We start from the raw sequence: 21,036 nt of genomic DNA, 5'->3' as shown, positions 1-21,036 counted from the left end.
CATGATTACCTGTTGCATACTCTGCAAAGACTGTCTACACAGTGTTAACCCTCAAACTGCCTGATTACTTGTTGCATACTCTGCAAAGACTGTCTACACAGTGTTAACCCTCAAACTACCTGATTACATGTTGTTAACTCTGCAAGTTCTGACTACACAGTGTTAACCCTCAAACTGCCTGATTACCTGTTGCATACTCTGCAAAGACTGTCTACACAGTGTTAACCCTCAAACTGCCTGATTACTTGTTGCATACTCTGCAAAGACTGTCTACATAGTGTTAACCTCAAACTGCCTGATTACCTGTTGCATACTCTGCAAAGACTGTCTACACAGTGTTTACCCTCAAACTGCCTGATAACAAATTACCTACTACTGCATTATTAACTGTTTCCTGTTTTACCCTTCTTCTGTCTGAGTATAAGTGGACTATCTCTGCTCTCCTGATTCTGTGGAAGACATTTCCTGAAACCAGTTCCTTATTCAGAAGTCTATCTGGCTGATATCTTGAATTACTTTGGACACAGACTAACCCTGCTCCATATCGTGAGTAAAGTGTTTTTTGGAGGTTGTTGTGGGGTCACGTCCTGGATTAAACTCAGAGTGCAAGGGTGTTGTTTAAATTCGCCCTAGCATTTGGGTCTTCTTCTGGACATTTCCTAACCTGACAGTACAAACGGGCCATAATATGGACCCTGATGAGTTATCCAGGGCTGTGGCTCTACAAGGGCAACTTCTAGGAAATCATTCTGCTCATTTGCAATCTTTGGATTCCAAGCTTGACCAGATTACTGCTCTGCTACATAACCTCTCCGCTCCTTCTCAAGCTACGGCGACTCCTGCTGCCACTGCTACTAGCACCAATGCTGTCTTTAATCCACCTCAACCTGTTGGACAGAATATACCACGAATCCCACTTCCAGATAAATATGAGGGTAATCCTGAAGAATGCTGTGGATTCCTTAATCAGTGTCGTTTACACTTCAGAAACAATCCTCAAGTTTTTTCCAATTCTACTTCCAAAATCACCTTTATTATTTCCCTCATGAAGGGTAAGGCTCTAGCCTGGGTGTCTCCTCTTTTAGAGAAGAATGATCCATTACTACAGGATGTGGAATTATTTGTGTCCATTTTTTCTTCTGTTTTTGACAAGCCTGGGAGGTCTGCAGCTGCTGAGGCAGGATTGTTGGATCTGAGACAGGGATCCCTTTCGGTAGCTCAATATGCTATTGAATTCAGGATTTTAGCCGCAGAAACTGATTGGAACCATGGAGCCTTACGGGCAGCCTTTCGCAAAGGACTTTGCGAACGCCTTAAGGATGAACTTGTATTTCGGGAACTCCCCTATTCATTGGAGGGTCTTATCAATTTATGTATTACTCTTGACGCCCGGCATTCTGAACGTCTTCAGGAGAGAGATAGGAATCGGAGATCCTTTGTTAAATCTTCTTTTCGTCCTCCTATTCAAACCTCGTCTTTCTAATAATAATTCCCAATCTCCTGAGTCTGTGGAACCCATGGAAGTAGGAGCTATTAAATTGTCAGAAGCTGAACGCCATAGAAGGCGTACTCTTGGGTTATGTCTGTATTGTGGTACCAAAGGACATTTATTGAAGGACTGTCCTATCCGGCCAGTAACAGCCAAGGCTTAACTTTTGATAGAGGGACAGAGTTAAGCCAGAATCCCATGTCTTCCCTCAATTCTAAACTTTTTGTTCCTGTAACTATCTCTTTTGGAAACACCAAGTTTCAAGCTCTCATCGATTCTGGAGCTGCTGGAGTATTCATTGATTCACACTTTGCTGACTCTCTCAGGATTCCTCTTCAAGCCAAGAAACAGTTAGTTAAGGTAACTACTGTCAGTGGACAGCCTCTAGGTACTGGTATCATACAACATTCTACCATTCCTCTTCTTTTGACTGTGGGCATACTTCATTCTGAAATTATTCGTTTTGATGTCATCTCTTCTCCCCACATACCATTGATTCTGGAGTTACCTTGGTTGCAGCTTCATATTCCAGTTTTCTCATGGTCTAAAGGAGAACTTATTTCCTGGGGAACTATCTGTTTCAAATATTGCCTGCAAAATCCCTCTAAACCATCTTGTCCTGTTGTAGCTATGGTGGAAGTTCCTGAATCATTGCCTAATTACTATCATGCCTTTTGTGATGTGTTTTCTAAAAAAGAGGCTGAGACGTTACCTCCACACCGGATATTTGACTGTCCTATCGAATTGTATTCAGGGGCTCCTCTACCTAAAGGAAGGACCTATCCCCTCTCTCGTCAAGAAAATGTCTCTCTTGAGGAATACATAAAGGACAACTAAGCCAGAGGATTTATTCGTCCTTCCTCTTCACCTGTGGGTGCAGGTTTTTTCTTCATTGGGAAAAAAGATGGAGGTCTTCGTCCCTGTATTGATTATCGAGCCTTGAATCAGATTACTGTCAAAAACAGCTATCCTCTGCCGCTCATTTATGAGTTATTCGATTGTCTTCAAGGTGCTTCTATTTTTTCCAAGTTAGATCTCTGTGGGGCCTACAATCTGGTCAGAATCCGTAAAGGAGATGAATGGAAGACAGCATTTAACACTAGATTTGGTCACTACGAGTATCTAGTAATGCCATTCGGATTGTGCAATGCACCAGCAGTATTTCAGCACTTTGTTAACGAAATCTTCAGAGATTATCTAAATCAATTTGTTATAATTTATCTTGATGACATTCTGATCTATTCGAAAACATTACAGGAACATGTACATCATGTAAGACTGGTACTTCAGAGGTTACGAGACAATTCCCTGTTCGCTAAATTGGAGAAATGCTCTTTTCATCAGAGTTCCATCCCCTTTTTGGGGTATATCATTTCTAAATCAGGTTTTGAGATGGATCCTGCTAAACTGTCAGCTATCAAGGATTGGCCCAGACCAACTACTCTCAAATCCCTGCAGAGGTTTCTTGGCTTTGCCAATTACTATAGAAAGTTTATAAAGAATTTTGCTGACATCACGTCTCCACTCACTTCTCTTACTAAGAAAGGGCAAAATTGTAAGAACTGGTCCTCTTCGGCAGTACAGGCTTTTGAAACGCTAAAATCAGCATTTTCTTCTGCACCTCTTCTCAGTCATCCAATTCCTGATCTCTAGTTTATTTTGGAGGTTGACGCTTCCTCTATAGCAGCTGGAGCTGTTCTCTCCCAACGTGATCTGACTACCAGCAAGATACATCCTGTGGCGTTCTTTTCGAAAAAATTCAATCCTGCCGAGTTAAATTATGATGTGGGCAATAAGGAGCTTTTGGCTATAAAATTAGCTTTGGATGAATGGAGGCATTGGTTAGAGGGTACCAGTCAACCTTTTTTCATTCTGACAGATCACAAGAATCTTTTATACCTCTAAACAGCTACACGTCTCAATCCTCGTCAGGCTCGGTGGGCCTTGTTCTTCTCCAGGTTTAATTTTGTACTATCCTATGTTCCTGGTTCAAAAAATTCCAAGGCAGATGCTTTATCTAGGCAGTTCCAATCTTGTGAACTTTCTCCATTGGATTCAGAACCTCTACTACGTCCAGTCAAAGTTTTGGCTCAAGTATCCTCTTTTCCAGTACAGGCTTTACATGCTGCTCAAGTCCGGGTACCATCTTCTTGCAAACTACCTTCTGGTATCCTGTATGTACCCAAAGGATTACGTCTTAAGCTTCTACGTTGGGCTCATGACAACATTTCAGCAGGTCATCCTGGAATAACAATACATTGTGGAAACTGAAGCAGCATGTTTGGTGGTCCACTATGAGGAGGGATGTTAAGGATTATATTGCTGCTTGTAGTTCTTGTGCTTCGAACAAACAATCTTCTCATCGACCGTTTGGTCTATTACACCCTCTTCCTATTCCTCATTACCCTTGGTCTCACTTATCCATTGACTTTGTTACAGATCTTCCTGTTTCTGCTGGAAATACGACCATTTGGGTAGTGGTGGATCGGTTCTACAAGTCTACTCACTTCATACCTCTTCCAGGCTTGCCTTCAGCTCAAAGACTTTCTGAACTCTTTGTTCTACATATATCTCGTTTACATGGTTTTCCCACTGATATAGTCTCAGATCGTGGAGTCCAATTTGTTTCCAAATTTTGGAGGTCTTTTTGTAAGCACTTTGGAATCAACATATCTCTTTCTACTGCACACCATCCTCAATCCAACGGACAGACTGAGCGTGTAAATCAAGCCTTGGAATCTTTTCTTAGACATTATGTAGACCATCACCACTCCAACTGGTCTCAGTTATTGCCTTTGGCGGAATTAGCTCACAACTCACGTTATAACGCCTCATTACAGACCTCTCCCTTTAAGGCAGCTTATGGATTTGAACCTAGAACCTTTCCTATGATTACCAGTTCTACTGAAGTCCCTGGAGCAGATCGTATAGTGAAAAATCTCAGTAATCACTGGAAACTCATTCGTCAAAATCTACTCTCTTCTTCCTTAAGACATAAGAAATATGCTGATCGCAGAAGGTGCAAGGCTCCTTTACTTCGTACTGGAGACAGAGTATTTTTATCCACCAGATTCATACGTCTAAAACAACCTTGTACCAAGTTGGGTCCTAAGTACATTGGACCTTTTCAAATTGTTTCCAGAGTTTGTTCTTCTGCATAACGCCTGGCCTTACCCAAGACTCTCAAGATCCATCCAGTGTTTCATGTCTCCCTACTCAAGCCAGTCATCTACAATTGGTACTCTATCAAGAGTAAACCACCTCCTCCACTTTCCGTAGAGGGAACTACTGACTTTGAAGTCAGCCAGATTCTCAATTCCAAGCTACAGGGCAATCGGCTGTACTACCTGGTCCATTGGAAGGGTTATCCTATCTCTGAACGATCTTGGGAACCGGCCTCTCATGTTCATGCTCCAGCTCTTGTCAAGTCTTTTCACAAGAAATACCCTGCCAGGCCCGGTCGGGTCCCCCGGAGGGGTCCTTGAGGAGGGGGCACTGTCACGCTCGGCTGCTGGGAAGCTCTGCAGTCCTCTCTGTGTGCTTGATTGACAGGTGTCTGAGCCACCCCTTCCTGATGATGTCACAACCAGGCTTTTTATTCCAGGCTTCCTGTTTCTCCAGTGCCCGTTTGTTTGTTTAACTTTGTGGCTTCTGTGTGGAATTCGCTGTGGAATCTCTCTAACTGCTGCTTTTCTGTTGCCAATCTCTTCAAGGACTTACTATGCTGGATTAACCTTCAACCTCCTAATTACCTGTCTCCAAACAATGCAAGTACTGTTTGCTTTGTGAAACTTTCAAACTGCCTGTTTACCTGCTGCAAACCCTGCAAATTCTGACTACTCTGTGTATTGCCAAACTATTCAAATACTGTTATTTCTGTGAAACCTTCAATCTGCATGTTTACCTGTTTCCAAACTCTGCAAATACAATTATTCAGTGTAAACCTTCAAACTGCTTGATATCCTGTTGCCAGTCTCAACAAGTACTGATTAATCTGTGTTAACCTTCAAACTACCAGATTACCTGTTGCTATCTCTGCATGTTCTGATAACACAGTGTTAACCTTCAAACTACCTGATTACATGTTGTTAACTCTGCAAGTTCTGACTACACAGTGTTAACCCTCAAACAGCCTGATTACCTGTTGCATACTCTGCAAAGACTGTCTACACAGTGTTAACCCTCAAACTGCCTGATTACTTGTTGCATACTCTGCAAAGACTGTCTACACAGTGTTAACCCTCAAACTACCTGATTACATGTTGTTAACTCTGCAAGTTCTGACTACACAGTGTTAACCCTCAAACTGCCTGATTACCTGTTGCATACTCTGCAAAGACTGTCTACACAGTGTTAACCTCAAACTGCCTGATTACCTGTTGCATACTCTGCAAATACTGTCTACACAGTGTTTACCCTCAAACTGTCTGATAACAAATTACCTAATCCTGCATTATTAACTGTTTCCTGTTTTACCCTTCTTCTGTCTGAGTATAAGTGGACTATCCCTGCTCTCCTGATTCTGTGGAAGACATTTCCTGAAACCAGTTCCTTATTGAGAAGTCTATCTGGCTGATATCTTGAATTACTGTGGGCACAGACTAACCCTGCTCAAATATTGTGAGTAAAGTGTTTTTTGCAGGTTGTCGTGGGGTCACGTCCGGGATTAAACTCAGAGTGCAAGGGTGTTGTTTAAGTTCGCCCTAGCATTTGGGTCTTCTTCTGGGCATTTCCTAACCTGACAAATACCAGACAGTACATAGCTAATTAAGGTGTCTATGAAAGACCACTCTTGGCTCTTCAATGATGAATCTCTGTTTTCTGATTTTATAGGATATAGATCAATTGTTTAAACTTAAACTATCAATAGAACTAATTAACTATGGTATATATATCTCTGAAGTGTTACAGTCCTAATGTCCATAGTACCTTAATTACAGCAGTGGACTTTGCAGTTGTATATACTGAGGATATTAGCTCACATATGCTACTGTTTCAATATTTTGATTTGGTCCCTATAGTCCCTATGGTCCCTATAGTCTAACATAAATCATGGACATAGGTCTTTCAGGCTATACCCCTATGTGAACCTTTTGGTTGTATTGGTGTTGTCATCGTATTAGGAGTTCCCATTCAGGATTCAAGTTAATATGTAGATAATTAAACATGTGATGTGTATCCTAAAGTCTAAATGGATCAGAATTTAACTAGAAATAGTTATGGAGAATAGGCTGTAGCATCGCATTAGCTATGTCTCAGCCGTGTTACAGGGGGGATCCAATATTGTATAGGGATCTTTATAGATAGCATATAAATTAGCGTGGTTCCTTTTAACAGCTTGAATTATAGAAATAGCTTCTAGTACAATTATACGCCACAAGTTCAGGACATTTAAGGAGGAAAATAGAATTATTATATCTGTCAACTATTCAACTAAAAAAAGAAAAACAATGGTGCAACACACTGCCTAAGAAATCAAATAGATATAACCTCATACTTGATAATGTTGGTACTTGTTAATAATAACACATAATTGGCAGTACATATGTAAAAGTATAAAAACATAAAAACAATAGTACAAAACACTGCATAAGAAATCAAATTGGTATCACATCATACTCGGAAATGTTAGTGCTTGTAAGTAATAAAGCATAATTGGCAGAACATATGTGTAAAAAACAAACGATAGAACTGTGATTGTTCCCTATATTAAAGGGTATAAACCGTACTAAATATTAAAGATCAATAATTCAAGTGACGTAGGAGGTTGTTCAGCATAGCTTCTCTTATATAAGGTTATAGTGTAGGCAACATACATAATACAGAATTTAGTTCTCTATTCCACCGTCCTGGCCGCAGACAAAGGGACACTAATTCTTGTGTTACAAACCCAATTTTACCCCCGTGTATTGCCCATGACAAGTTAAAATACATAAGTCACTTCTAGAAGTTGGGGTTCATTTACAGCAGTTGTCTCAAATTGACATGAAGTAAATCTATTCAGACAACAAGGAGCCCTATTAGAGAAGTTATCAGTGGGGCATACCGTTTTCTATTAGTAAATAGCTTTTATACCGAACATAAATAAAAATGATATAGAGGGTCAACCAACTTCTAAGGAGGTCAATATTGTAGCCCAACTAAAATGTAAATATAATTAGATTTGTAGTAACACAACAAACACAATGGTTACCATAATACAGATATAAGTTCTTCGTACTTAGTCCAGATGAAACTTCCTGAGGCAGTAATAATACAAAGGACAGTTCTGTTATAAAGATCAAGCAACTCGATCCTGTCAGGGGTTTTTAAACTTATTTAGTCCACTCCAGATTTGACAGTATATATTATTAGAAGATATTGTGAAAGCCACAGTGTGATTAGCTTGTAAAGGCAAAGACTTACGTTTCCCATATCTAAGTTAGCGACATGAATCAATAGTTCACTTTGCAGAGCCGCTGCATGATTTAATTGTCGAGTTCCATGAAACTGTGTGTGGGTAGGTCATGGCACACAATTCCTAGTGAGTCATTAAGCCATGTAAGACTACGGCTGAGCTTTGCGCGTCCTGATTGCGGATGCCCTCTCCTGTTAACTGGGAAGCGTCTCCTATGAAACCGCCACTTTCAGCCATCTCCTGTTCTTCAGGGTGCTCGAAAGTCTCATGGCTCCAGGTCCTGCTCTCAGAAGCATGAGAGGCACAGTAGGCTACTGAAGGTGAGGGATCTTCATTAAGATGTGGCTTATTGGGTGGGGGCATAGCTGTGAAAGCTATCTATAGCTGTTGTTCAAGTTGTTCAAAATGTGCTGTAATCAACTGTTCTATCCTCTTTTCCCATAGAGAAATATGTTCACTGGCCTGTACGGAGCTTCTGTCTCGTGGCTCTTCTCCCGGCAGCATGGCTTCCCACTGTTTTATGGTGGACTTAGTGTAAATAGTGTTAGAAGGCAGTTTTTGGTATATGTATCAGCACACTTAGAGAACACATAAAAAAAGATTTACAGCGTTCTTATTTTATAGGGGAGGGTGTTGAAGGCTTCTCCTGGTTGGGAGTGCGTAGGCCTCAATGCTCTGGATCAGTAAACTTGTGTGGAACTCGGCATATTTGGTGTCTGGAGATTCAGTTTGGTCTGTAGATTCCAAATATCTTGGCATAAAGAATAGATGGCCTCATTTGCTGGAGATAATTGGCAAGATATCGTCATTACACACAGAGCAACCAATATTGCTACCACTCAAGGTGCTGCTTAGAGACACGCCCCCGCAAACCCCTCTCCTTTTGATCTCCCGGAAGTAAGAGGGAGAGCCATTGCTGTAGCTGCCATTGTGCTTTAATTTGAGCATGATTGTAATCTTCATGTTAGCATTATGTCAACCGTTTCAGCAGCACAATATCTTAGTGCCCCTGACAGTTACTGTGTACCTGCACTGCAGCAGGCAGCTTGTGTGGGTGGGGCCGATAGACACTGCTACTGGTCCCCATTTTAAAGATTTGAGTTCTCTGGTTTAAAATTTATACTAATTTTGTGTGCCTGGTTATCACTACTAGGAAATGTTGGTATTTTGTGTAATATTTGTTGAATATGTATCTTCCCTTAAAACTTTGTTTTGTTTGGTTTTATTTTCATTATCATGGATTAAAAAGAATGTCATTTTGTCCTTTTTTCCATATATTTTTTTCATCAAATTTTTTTTTATCTGGGTGCACCCCCTGATGAAATCTGCTGTGCATGCCAATGGCTTGAAACTATACAAGATGGGACCCTGTTGGAGTGGGCTAGAGAGTTCCATAGAGTAGAGCAAGCACAAGAGATGTCTTGGAAGTAAGAGAGGGAAGTAGTAAGGATGGGAACAAGCAGACAGTCACAGGGACGTTATTGCAATGAGGGTTAAAGGAATGTTTTATATTTGGAATCTCTAATAAAATATAATTATGTTATTCTGAAGATTTTTTTTTTTAACTTACCAGGCTCATATTCACCCTCAATAAACCCGATAACATTTCTGATTGTTTTCTTTATGTTATATGACTTCACATACAGTCTTATTTTGCTGAAAGAAGAAAGTGAAAAAAAAACCAATGTAATTAAAATGAAATATACAACTGGACACAATATTTCATATATATAATGTCTGAATCTTTCTCCCTCTCTCTCTTTCTCACAAAAAAATAAGACATTAACTACACTTTGTTCTAGACATACTGATCATATTTCCATAATTTCCATAATAGTTGTCATCCCCCATCAATAATTAAAAGTAAACCAAAATCACAATCCCTTAGGGCTATAGTATATGTAATAATTCCAATCATGAGGTTAGTATCTTATCATTATAGCTGATGAGAAGTTCATTGATAGGATTTAGACTTGTACAGCCCAGAAAAATATGTTTCATCCAAATCGTGACAAATATTCAGGGAAATTTGTTTCCTCAAATATTTGTTAGCTGCAATATTCGGTATTCGTTTGGTTTCAAACAAAATGAATACTGAATACTCGTTGAACATTTACATGTGTTTTCATTGAACAAATGTAAATGTTCCTAAGCTTCAGGTGAAAATTACCAGTAGCTTATGCTTACCTTTAGCGTACTGAAGAGCCGTGCTTACCTGCTCCTCTTCTTCTAAGACCCAGCCACGTTAGTAGAAGGCTTAGCGCAGCAGCTCCCAGGGGCTGCACTAAAAGGCCTTCTCCCTTGGAACCTCCACGCTAAGCCTCTTAATTGCGTGTTCATGCTCTATAAGGAAGAGGAGTGGGTTAGAGTGGCTCTCTAGTGCACTTAAGGTAAGTATTTAACTCCTTAAAGGCAATTTAAAGAGAACAAATGAATACTGACAAATTTTCAGTATCTGTTCATTTTCTTTAAATTTTGTTGGTGCGTTCATTTAGATATTCATTTTGTTAAAGCAAATAGAATATTTGCTTTTCATAACGAATTTGCATTTGCAACAAAACAAATGCACATCTCTAATAGGAGTTCTGATCCACACAACCTGGTTATACAGCTTGAGGAATAAAATTATGTTACACAAACGGAACGTATTATACAGATTGCGATTAAAATGTACTAACTTTCACATTCACTTCTGAACAAAACAATGCCAGATTGGGGCAATTAATAAACAGACATTGGAGCCTAATTCAAAGGGCCTGATTCTGAAAAACTTGCCATCCTGGAGAGAAATCTTTGTATTGTAATGTGTTTCTCATTAATATAAAGCATTTTAGTGAACTACCCTAATGAGTTCAAAAGTTAAAAATTGTCTTTAAAAAAAAAATCACTGAGGGGCCTCATAATACTGACTATGCATCTAAACTCACCAGACCAGAGAGCTTTAGAGAATCAAGCCCAAAGTAACAACATACTTACATTTAACAATATTCACCTAGAGGGCAGGATACGAGAGAAGCAGGAATCTAAGGAACTTCTTGATTAAAAATTATTGTTTTTATAACTATTACCAAACCCAATTCTTTTTTTCTAAAAATAATGGTTGCCTGTAGACATGTGCAGCCGCGAAAAATTTGGTTCGGTTCAGATCGATTCGGACCGATTCGAATTTCGGTTCGGATCGATTCGAATTCGGAAGAAATCGAATGAATTTTTTTCGGATTCATTCGGATTCGAAAAAATTCGGTTCGCATTCGTTTCGGTTCAGTTCGATTCGGTTCGAATCGATTCGGATGTTTGGAAATTCGGTCACTGTACAGTGGGATGTGCTGTGTATTACACTAGTATACTAGTGTAATACACAGCCATCCGAATCTACCGAATAAATTTGAATCGATTCGGATTTATTCGGTAGATTCGGAACTATCGCAATTCGGAAATTCGAATCAATCCGAATCCCGAATTCGAACAAATTCGTCTGAATTTCGATTCGGGCTGAACCGAATCGCACATGTCTAGCCTCCAGGGCTCAAACTATATTATTGTAATATCTTGATCAAAGCTCACACTTTCCCAAGGGATTTGGTATATGACCAGTTACTGAACTGGGATGGATTCAACACCATAGTATATAAATAAATGAGGAACTCTAATACCTGAGCAGATGTTTGGAGCGTTTAGCGTGCGAGTTATAGCCAACATGAGTTTTGCAGTGCAGCTTCATAGAAGGCTATTATGTGAGGGATTTATCGTACCTGTGCTTTCCAACATCCAGATGTTAGCACAGAATAGACTTTCATTTGACCGATGACAAAAAACCTCTTCACTTTAAGCTTAAAAATAAAAAGCCCTATTGATTTAACTTCAGTGATATTAATATTTCTCTTGTAAGATGTATCAAGTCCACGGATTCATCCATACTTGTGGGATATTCTCTTTCCCTACAGGAAGTGGCAAAGAGAGCACCCACAGCAGAGCTGTCTATATAGCTCCTCCCTTAGCTCCACTCCCCAGTCATTCTCTTTGCCTACTCTAAGTACTAGGAAGGGCAGAGTGAGTGTGGTGACAAAAATGTTAGTTTTTATTTTCTCAAGCAAAAGTTTGTTATTTTAAATAGTACCGGTGTGTACTATTTGATCTCTGGCAGAAAAGGGATGAAGATTTCTGCAAGGAGAAGGATGATCTTAACACTTTGTAACTAAGATCCACTGCTGTTCTCACAAGACCTGAAGAGTAAAGGAAAAGTTCAGTTGGGGGAACAGTTTGCAGGCTAAACTGCATTGAGGTATGTTCAGTCTATTTTTTTCTAGACAGACTATGATTATTCTAGAAAAGACTGGCAATATCCCCATGAGGGAAGGGTAAGCTGTATTCAGACACTTAGAAGGATTCCTAGCTTGCATTAAGGGCTCATTAGTTACTGGTGACACTGATAGGAAAAAACTTTTTGTTTTTTATTAAAAAAAAAATGCAAATATAATGTTTTTTGAGGGACTTTAAGGGGCCATTGTGGCTTGGTTAAGGGTTATTAACCCACATGGCTAGTTTAGGAAACACTCTGTTGTGTTTCTTTTAGGCCCCATAACATTGAGTGAGGTGGGAGGGGCCTATTTTCGTGCCTCAGTTGCGCAGTTTCTTTTCTTCAGAGACATCCAGCTACTTCTCCAGAGGTTCCTACTGTGTTTGAGGGCTGTAACAAAGTTTTTTCCCCACAAATCGTTTATAAAGGGAAGGTAGGCGCCACAGCAGAGCTGTGGCAAGGTGCTGAACGTTTTTTACCGGTTTTTAACGTTTTGTCAATCCGGTTTTTACATTAAGGGGTTAATTGTTTATTTGCATAGCTGTGCAAAGTTACTAAGGCTTTATGATGCTACTGTAAAATTTCTGTTGAGTTTACTGCTTTTTTACACTGTTTTGCAGAGTTTGTGCAGCTTTTTTTCTCTTAAAGGCACAGTACCGTTTTTTTCTAAGTGTTATTTGCTTTGATTTAAGTGTTTTCCAAGCTTGCTTGCTACATTACTAGCCTGTTTAACATGTCTGAAACCAAGGAAAATCCTTGTTCAATGTGTTTAGAAGCCATTGTGGAACCCCCTCTTAGAATGTGTTCCACTTGCACTGATATGTCTATAAATTATAAAGAGCATATTTTAGCACTTAAAAATATTGCAATAGATGATTCTTAGACAGAAGGAAATGAGGGTTTAACATCTAGCTCTCCCCAAGTGTCACAACCAGTAACGCCCGCACAAGTGACGCCTAGTACCTCTAGTGCGTCGAATTCATTTACTTTACAAGACATGGCCACAGTTATGAATACAACCCTCACAGAGGTTTTATCCAAACTGCCTGGTTTACAAGGAAAGCGTGACAGCTCTGGGTTAAGAACAAATGCTGAGCTGTCTGACGCTTTAGTAGCCATATCCGATATACCCTCGCAACGTTCTGAAGTAGGGATAAGGGATTTGTTATCTGAGGGAGAAATTTCTGATTCAGGAAAGACGCTCCCTCAGACAGATTCTGATATGATGGCATTTACATTTAAGCTTGAACACCTCCGCTTATTGCTCAGGGAGGTATTAGCGACTCTAGATGATTGTGACCCTATAGTGGTCCCAGAGAAATTGGGTAAAATGGACAAATACTTAGAGGTTCCTGTTTACACTGATGTTTTTCCAGTCCCTAAGAGGATTGTGAATATTGTTACTAAGGAGTGGGATAGACCAGGTATTACGTTCGCTCCCCCTCCTGTTTTTAAGAAAATGTTTCCCATATCTGACACCATGCGGGACTCGTGGCAGACGGTCCCTAAGGTGGAAGGAGCTATTTCTCCTCTGGCTAAGCGTACAACTATACCTATCAAAGACAGTTGTGCTTTCAAAGATCCTATGGATAAAAAATTAGAGGGTCTCCTGAAGAAAATTTTTGTTCATCAAGGTTTTCTTCTCCAACCTATTGCGTGCATTGTTCCTGTAACTACTGCAGCTGCTTTCTGGTTCGAGGCTGTAGAAGAGGCTCTTCAGATGGAGACTCCATTAGAGGATATTATGGACAGAATTAAGGCCCTTAAGTTGGCTAATTCTTTCATTACAGATGCCGCTTTCCAACGCTAAATTAGCGGCAAAAAATTCAGGTTTTGCCATTTTAGCACGCAGGGCGTTATGGCTTAAGTCCTGGTCTGCTGATGTGTCATCAAAATCTAAACTTTTGAACATCCCTTTCAAAGGAAAGACTCTATTCGGGCCTGAACTGAAAGAGATTATTTCAGACATCACTGGAGGGAAAGGCTATGCCCTCCCTCAGATAGAACAAATAAAATGAGGACCAAACAAAATAATTTTCATTCCTTTCGGAACTTCAAGGGTGGTCCCGCTTCGGCTTCCCCTGCTGCAAAGCAAGAGGGGAATTTTGCCCAATCAAAGTCAGTCTGGAGACCTAACCATGCTTGGAACAAGGGTAAACAGGCCAAGAAACCTGCAGCTGCCTCTAAGACAGCATGAAGGGGTAGCCCCCGATCCGGGACCGGATCTAGTAGGGGGAAGACTCTCTCTCTTCGCTCAGGCTTGGGCAAGAGATGTTCACGATTCCTGAGCCTTAGAAATTGTGTCCCAGGGATATCTTCTGGACTTCAAAGACTCTCCCCCAAGGGGGAGATTTCACATTTCTCAATTGTCTGCAAACCAGACAAAGAGAGAGGCGTTCTTACGCTGTGTAGAAACCTACATACCATGGGAGTAATCCACCCAGTTCCAAAAGCGGAACAAGGGCTAGGGTTTTACTCAAACCTGTTTGTGGTTCCCAAAAAAGAGGGAACTTTCAGACCAATCTTGGATCTCAAAATTCTAAACAAATTCCTCAGAATACCATCATTCAAGATGGAGACTATTCGGACTATTCTACCATTGATCCAGGAGGGTCAATATATGACTACCGTGGACTTAAAGGATGCGTATCTACACATCCCTATTCACAGAGATCATCATCAATTCCTCAGATTTGCCTTTCTGGACAGGCATTACAAGTTTGTGGCCCTTCCCTTGGGGTTGGCCACGGCTCCCAGAATTTTCACAATATGCTAGGGACCCTTTTGGCGGTGCTAAGACCGCGGGGCATAGCAGTGGTGCCTTATCTAGACGACATCTTAATTCAGGCGTCGACTTTCCAACTAGCCAAGTCTCACATGGACATCGTGTTGGCTTTTCTGAGATCTCACGGGTGGAAGGTGAACATAAAAAAGAGTTCTCTCTTCCCTCTCACAAGAGTTTCCTTCCTAGGGACTCTGATAGACTCGGTAGAAATGAAAATATTTCTGATGGAGGTCAGAAAATCAAAACTCTTAACCACTTGCCGAGCTCTTCATTCCATTCCTCGGCCATCAGTAGTAGTGCCTTTTGCCCGTCTACACCTCAGACCACTGCAACTATGCATGCTCAAACAGTGGAATGGGGATTATGCAGATTTATATCCTCAACTGCATCTGGACCAGGAGACCAGAGATTCTCTTCTCTAGTGGTTGTCTCAGGACCACCTGTCTCAGGGAATGTGTTTCTGCAGGCCAGAGTGGCTCATAGTAATGACAGATGCCAGCCTGTTAGGCTGGGGTGCAGTCTGGAGCTCCCTGAAAGCACAGGGCTTATGGTCTCAGGAGGAAACTCTCCTCCTGATAAACATTCTAGAACTGAGAGCGATATTCAATGCGCTTCAGGCGTGGCCCCAGCATGCTGTGGCCAAATTCATCAGATTTCGGTCAGACAACATCACGACTGTAGCTTATATCAATCATCAAGGGTTCTCTAGCGATGATGGAGGTAACCAAAATAATTCGATGGGTGGAGGATCACTCTTGCCATCTCTCAGCAATCCATATCCCAGGAGTAGAGAACTGGGAGGCGGATTTCCTAAGTCATCAGACTTTTCATCCGGGGGAGGTTGAGCTCCATCCGGAGGTATTTGCCCAGCTGATTCAGCTATGGAGCACACCAGAATTGGATCTGATGGCGTCCCGTCAAAATGCCAAACTTCCTTGTTACGGGTCCAGGTCCCGGGATCCCCAGGCGGTACTGATAGATGCTCTAGTAGTGCCCTGGTCCTTCAATCTGGCCTATGTATTTCCACCGTATCCTCTCCTCCCACGTCTGGTTGCCAGAATCAAGCAGGAGAGAGCTTCGGTGATTCTGATAGCACCTGCGTGGCCACGCAGGACTTGGTATGCAGACCTAGTGGACATGTCATCGGTTCCACCGTGGACTCTGCCAATGAGGCAGGACCTTCTAATCCAAGGTCCATTCACGCATCCAAATCTAATTTCTCTGCGTCTGACTGCTTGGAGATTGAACGCCTGATTCTATGAAAGCGTGGTTTCTCTGAGTCAGTCACTGATACCCTGATACAAGCTAGAAAGCCTGTCACCAGGAAGATCTATCATAAGATTTGGTGCAAATATTTTTATTGGTGTGAATCCAAGCGTTACTCATGGAGTAAGATTAGGATTCCTAGAATATTGTCCTTTCTCCAAGAAGGATTGGAGAAGGGATTATCAATTAGTTCCTTATAAGGAAAAATATCGGCTTTGTCTATTCTTTTACACAAACGTCTGGCAGATGTCCCAGACGTTCAAGCGTTTAGTCAGGCCTTGGTTAGGATCAAGCCTGTATTTAAACCCGTTGCTCCACCATGGAGCCTAAACTTAGTTCTTAAAGTTCTTCAAGAGGTTCCGTTTGAACCTATGCATTCCATAGATATTAAGCTTCTATCTTGGAAAGTTTTGTTTTTAGTAGCTATCTCTTCGGCTCGAAGAGTTTCTGAGTTATCTGCTTTACAGTGTGATTCACCTTACCTTTTTTCCATGCAGATAATGTGGTTTTGCGTACCAAATTTCTTCCTAAGGTTGTTTCTAATAGGAATATCAATCAGGAGATTGTTGTTCCTTCACCGTGTCCTAATCCTTCATCAAAGAAGGAACGTCTGTTGCACAATCTTGATGTGGTTCGTGCTTTAAAGTTCTACTAACAAGCAACTAAAGATTTCCGACAAACATCTTCATTGTTTGTTGTTTATTCTGGTAAACGGAAAGGTCAAAAGGCTACGGCTACCTCTCTTTCCTTTTGGCTGAAAAGCATCATCCGTTTGGCTTATGAGACTGCTGGCCAGCAGCCTACTGAAAGAATTACTGCTCATTCTACTAGTGCAGTGGCTTCCACATGGGCTTTTAAAAATGAACATATTTGTAAGGCGGCGACTTGGTCTTCGCTTCATACTTTTTCCAAATTTTACAAATTCGATACTTTTGCTTCTTCGGAGGCTATTTTTGGGAGAAAGGTTCTACAAGCAGTGGTGCCTTCCATTTAAGGAACCTGTCTTGTCCCTCCCTTCATCCGTGTCCTAAAGCTTTGGTATTGGTATCCCACAAGTATGGATGAATCCGTGGACTTGATACATCTTACAAGAGAAAACATAATTTATGCTTACCTGATAAATTTATTTCTCTTGTGATGTATCGAGTCCACGGCCTGCCCAGTTTATTTAAGAAAGGCAGTATATTTTTATTTAAAAAACTTCAGTCACCACTGCACCCTATAGTTTCTCCTTTTTCTTTCTAGCCTTTGGTCGAATGACTGGGGGGTAGAGCTAAGGGAGGAGCTATATAGACAGCTCTGCTGTGGGTGCTCTCTTTGCCACTTCCTGTAGGGAAGGAGAATATCCCACAAGTATGGATGAATCCGTGGACTCGATACATCACAAGAGAAATAAATTTATCAGGTAAGCATAAATGATGTTTTTTGTCCTCCACTTGTAATCTAGCCCTATATCTCTATTGTGACCAGACTGGGTTCTACAAATGAATTGAATTATTGTGCCTAATATAGCACAAATACTCAGCACTACAAAGGGTGGGTTGCGATGTTAACTAGATATACCCTATCAGTGGAGGTTCCTCCATTTCATCACCCCTGCACGTGCCCTCCCATCCCACAAGAAAAAAAAAATCTGAATATTATCTGAATAAAATATAATGTTTCCAATAGCCCCCTATTGGAAAAATTATATTTAATTTGTAGACCAAAAAAAATAAAAGCCAAACTGTTTTTTATTTATAAATGTAATTTTTTTTTTAAAGTTTTTTATATGTACTAACCCCTAACTGCACGTACGGTAGCTAACATATGCCAGTGTCTATGCGCCTCATTAAATTTGCCTGCAGGCACCGCTCCCAGCCTCCACCCATCCCCATACAGCCTGTGCGAGGGTGGAAGGTGTTTTTCCGATCAGACAGGCAGTGACACAGTATACGTCATCATTTACAGTCACGTGATGATGCTTGACAAGCTCCTCCCAGCTCGACGGCACAAAATCTCATTGTGGAGATAGCCGTTGAGCAGAGAGGAGCGAGCCTGAGACTGAGAGGGTGCAGAGTTGAGAGACAAAACTGAGAATAGGTAGATCCGTTATTTGTTTTGATATCAGCAGACAGATTAAAGGGAGTGGAGGAACTTGGGCAGAATTTTGAGGCCTGAGGATAAATAAGGGGATGTTAGAAATGTGTAAATGGTGACAGTTCCATCTTCAAATTGCGCGTTAACTGTGAAATGTTGCTGGACCAGGATATGTGGGTGTGTTTGTATCAGGCTCCGGTGCCTGTAGGAAAGATATGCTCAGAGACTCTGTGGCTGCAAGGATCATATTATATCATAGTTATATATGTAATATTTTGTTTGCCCCAGACAGAGACCCCTGCACATTCCACAGCACTTCCCAGCTCTCCTGCATTTAATTCTCAGTTCTCCTGCTCATGACACTTTTCATTGTGTTAGCAATGCTTGAAATGCTGAGAGCAGAGAAGCAGAGATTTAAATGCTGGAGAACTTTCCTGTAGCAGCCTTTGCTGACATCTGGAAGCTCAAAGATGCCTGGCAGCTGTAAAGGAGAATATGGGACCTGTGTTAGATGCAGAGTTGGAGCCTAGTTTTCTAAACGGTGGTGTGGGGGGAGGGATCTGAAGTTGTGTGCTCTCCGTTCCCCATGCTGCATTCCTCATTTCCAGTCAGCCATCAGTAATCTTTTTTATAACATCTTTTAGAGCTCACATGGCCAGGCTGTGAACAGCAGTGCTGATATAATCTAGGGACCACTGCTGCACAGCCTGACCCTGAGAACTCTAAAAGCTGTTATAACAAATTACTGAGCAGACTGGTAATGAGGAATGCAGCATGTGTTCAAGTGTCTCACAGACGTCTCTGACAGTGAAGGGGTTAAGCAATACTGTTGTCCTTGGTGGGCTAGAAGTTTAATCTGCCATAAATTAAGTAATCTGTTGTCTCTTATCAAAATAACAAGGAGAAAAAAATAGGTGATGTCACTGTGTGTTTAAAAGTCTGCAACATGGTCAAGAAATGTATTTTGCAATAGGAAAACATTTAATTCATATTTACGGGTATTTACTGTAATAAGTTTATCTGTCCTGGAAACATGGTGGTCCAATGCATTGTAACTCTGACTGCTTAGTGGCAATAAGCATGTCTGGTCTTATAAATAAAATGTAAAATAAAATTCACTGGAAATATGTACGACAAATTCTTATCAGGAATATGAATATATGAAAAACATAGGCCTAGATTTGGAGTTTGGCGTTAGCCGTGAAAACCAGCGTTAGAGGCTCCTAACGCTGGTTTTAGGCTAACTCCGGTATTTGGAGTCACTCAATATAGGGTCTAACGCTCACTTTTCAGCCGCGACTTTTCCATACCGCAGATCCCCTTACGTCAATTGCGTATCCTATCTTTTCAATGGGATCTTTCTAACTCCGGTATTTAGAGTCGTGTCTGAAGTGAGCGTTAGACATCTAACGACAAAACTCCAGCCGCAGGAAAAAAGTCAGTAGTTAAGAGCTTTCTGGGCTAACGCCGGTTCATAAAGCTCTTAACTACTGTACTCTAAAGTACACTAACACCCATAAACTACCTATGTACCCCTAAACTGAGGCCCCCCCCACATCGCCGCCACTCGATTAAATTTTTTTAACCCCTAATCTGCCGACCGCCACCTACGTTATACTTATGTACCCCTAATCTGCTGCCCCTAACACCGCCGACCCCTGTTTTATATTTATTAACCCCTATTCTGCCCCCCACAACGTAGCCTCCACCTGCCTACACTTATTAACCCCTAATCTGCCGAGTGGACCGCACCGCTACTATTATAAAGTTATTAACCCCTAATCCGCCTCACTAACCCTATAATAAATAGTATTAACCCCTAATCTGCCCTCCCTAACATCGCCAACACCTAACTTCAATTATTAACCCCTAATCTGCCGACCGGAGCTCACCGCTATTCTAATAAATGTATTAACCCCTAAAGCTAAGTCTAACCCTAACACTAAATTAAATATAATTTTAATCTAACGAAATTAATTAACTTTTATTAAATACATTATTCCTATTTAAAGCTAAATACTTACCTGTAAAATAAACCCTAATATAGCTACAATATAACAAATAATTACATTGTAGCTATTTTAGGATTAATATTTATTTTACAGGCAACTTTGTAATTATTTTAACCAGGTACAATAGCTATTAAATAGTTAAGAACTATTTAATAGTTACCTAGTTAAAATAATAACAAAATTACCTGTAAAATAAATCCTAACCTAAGTTACAATTAAACCTACCACTACACTTTCAATAAATTAATTAAATAAAATACCTATAATTATCTACAATTAAACCTACCACTACACTATCAATAAATTAATTAAATTAAAAACCTACAATTATCTACAATTAAACCTAACACTACACTATCAATAAATAAATTAAATACAATACCTACAAATAACTACAATGAAATAAACTATCTAAAGTACAAAAAATAAAAAAGAACTAAGTTACAAAAAATAAAAAAATATTTACAAACATAAGAAAAATATTACAACAATTTTAAACTAATTACACCTACTCTAAGCCCCCTAATAAAATAACAAAGACCCCCAAAATAACAAAATGCCCTACCCTATTCTAAATTACTACATTTCAAAGCTCTTTTACCTTACCAGCCCTGAACAGGGCCCTTTGCGGGGCATGCCCCAAGAAATTCAGCTCTTTTGCCTGTAAAAAAAACATACAATACCCCCCCCAACATTACAACCCACCACCCA

At 40.6% G+C, this 21,036-nt stretch overlaps 1 protein-coding gene across 1 annotated transcript in view; it reads right to left on the bottom strand.

Annotated features, from left to right (window-relative positions):
- Positions 1 to 21,036, bottom strand: part of LOC128636604 (glutamate carboxypeptidase 2-like) — a 345,394-nt gene that overhangs the window by 213,709 nt on the left and 110,649 nt on the right. The window contains exon 8 of the mRNA XM_053689599.1: positions 9,457 to 9,542. Within this exon, the coding sequence (XP_053545574.1) occupies positions 9,457 to 9,542 (86 nt within the window). The remainder of the gene's footprint in view (positions 1 to 9,456; positions 9,543 to 21,036) is intronic.

The sequence above is a fragment of the Bombina bombina genome, chromosome 1 (genome assembly GCF_027579735.1).
Source record: "Bombina bombina isolate aBomBom1 chromosome 1, aBomBom1.pri, whole genome shotgun sequence".
In the NCBI taxonomy this organism is placed as follows: Eukaryota; Metazoa; Chordata; class Amphibia; order Anura; family Bombinatoridae; genus Bombina; species Bombina bombina.
This window is presented reverse-complemented; position numbering and strand designations above follow the sequence as displayed.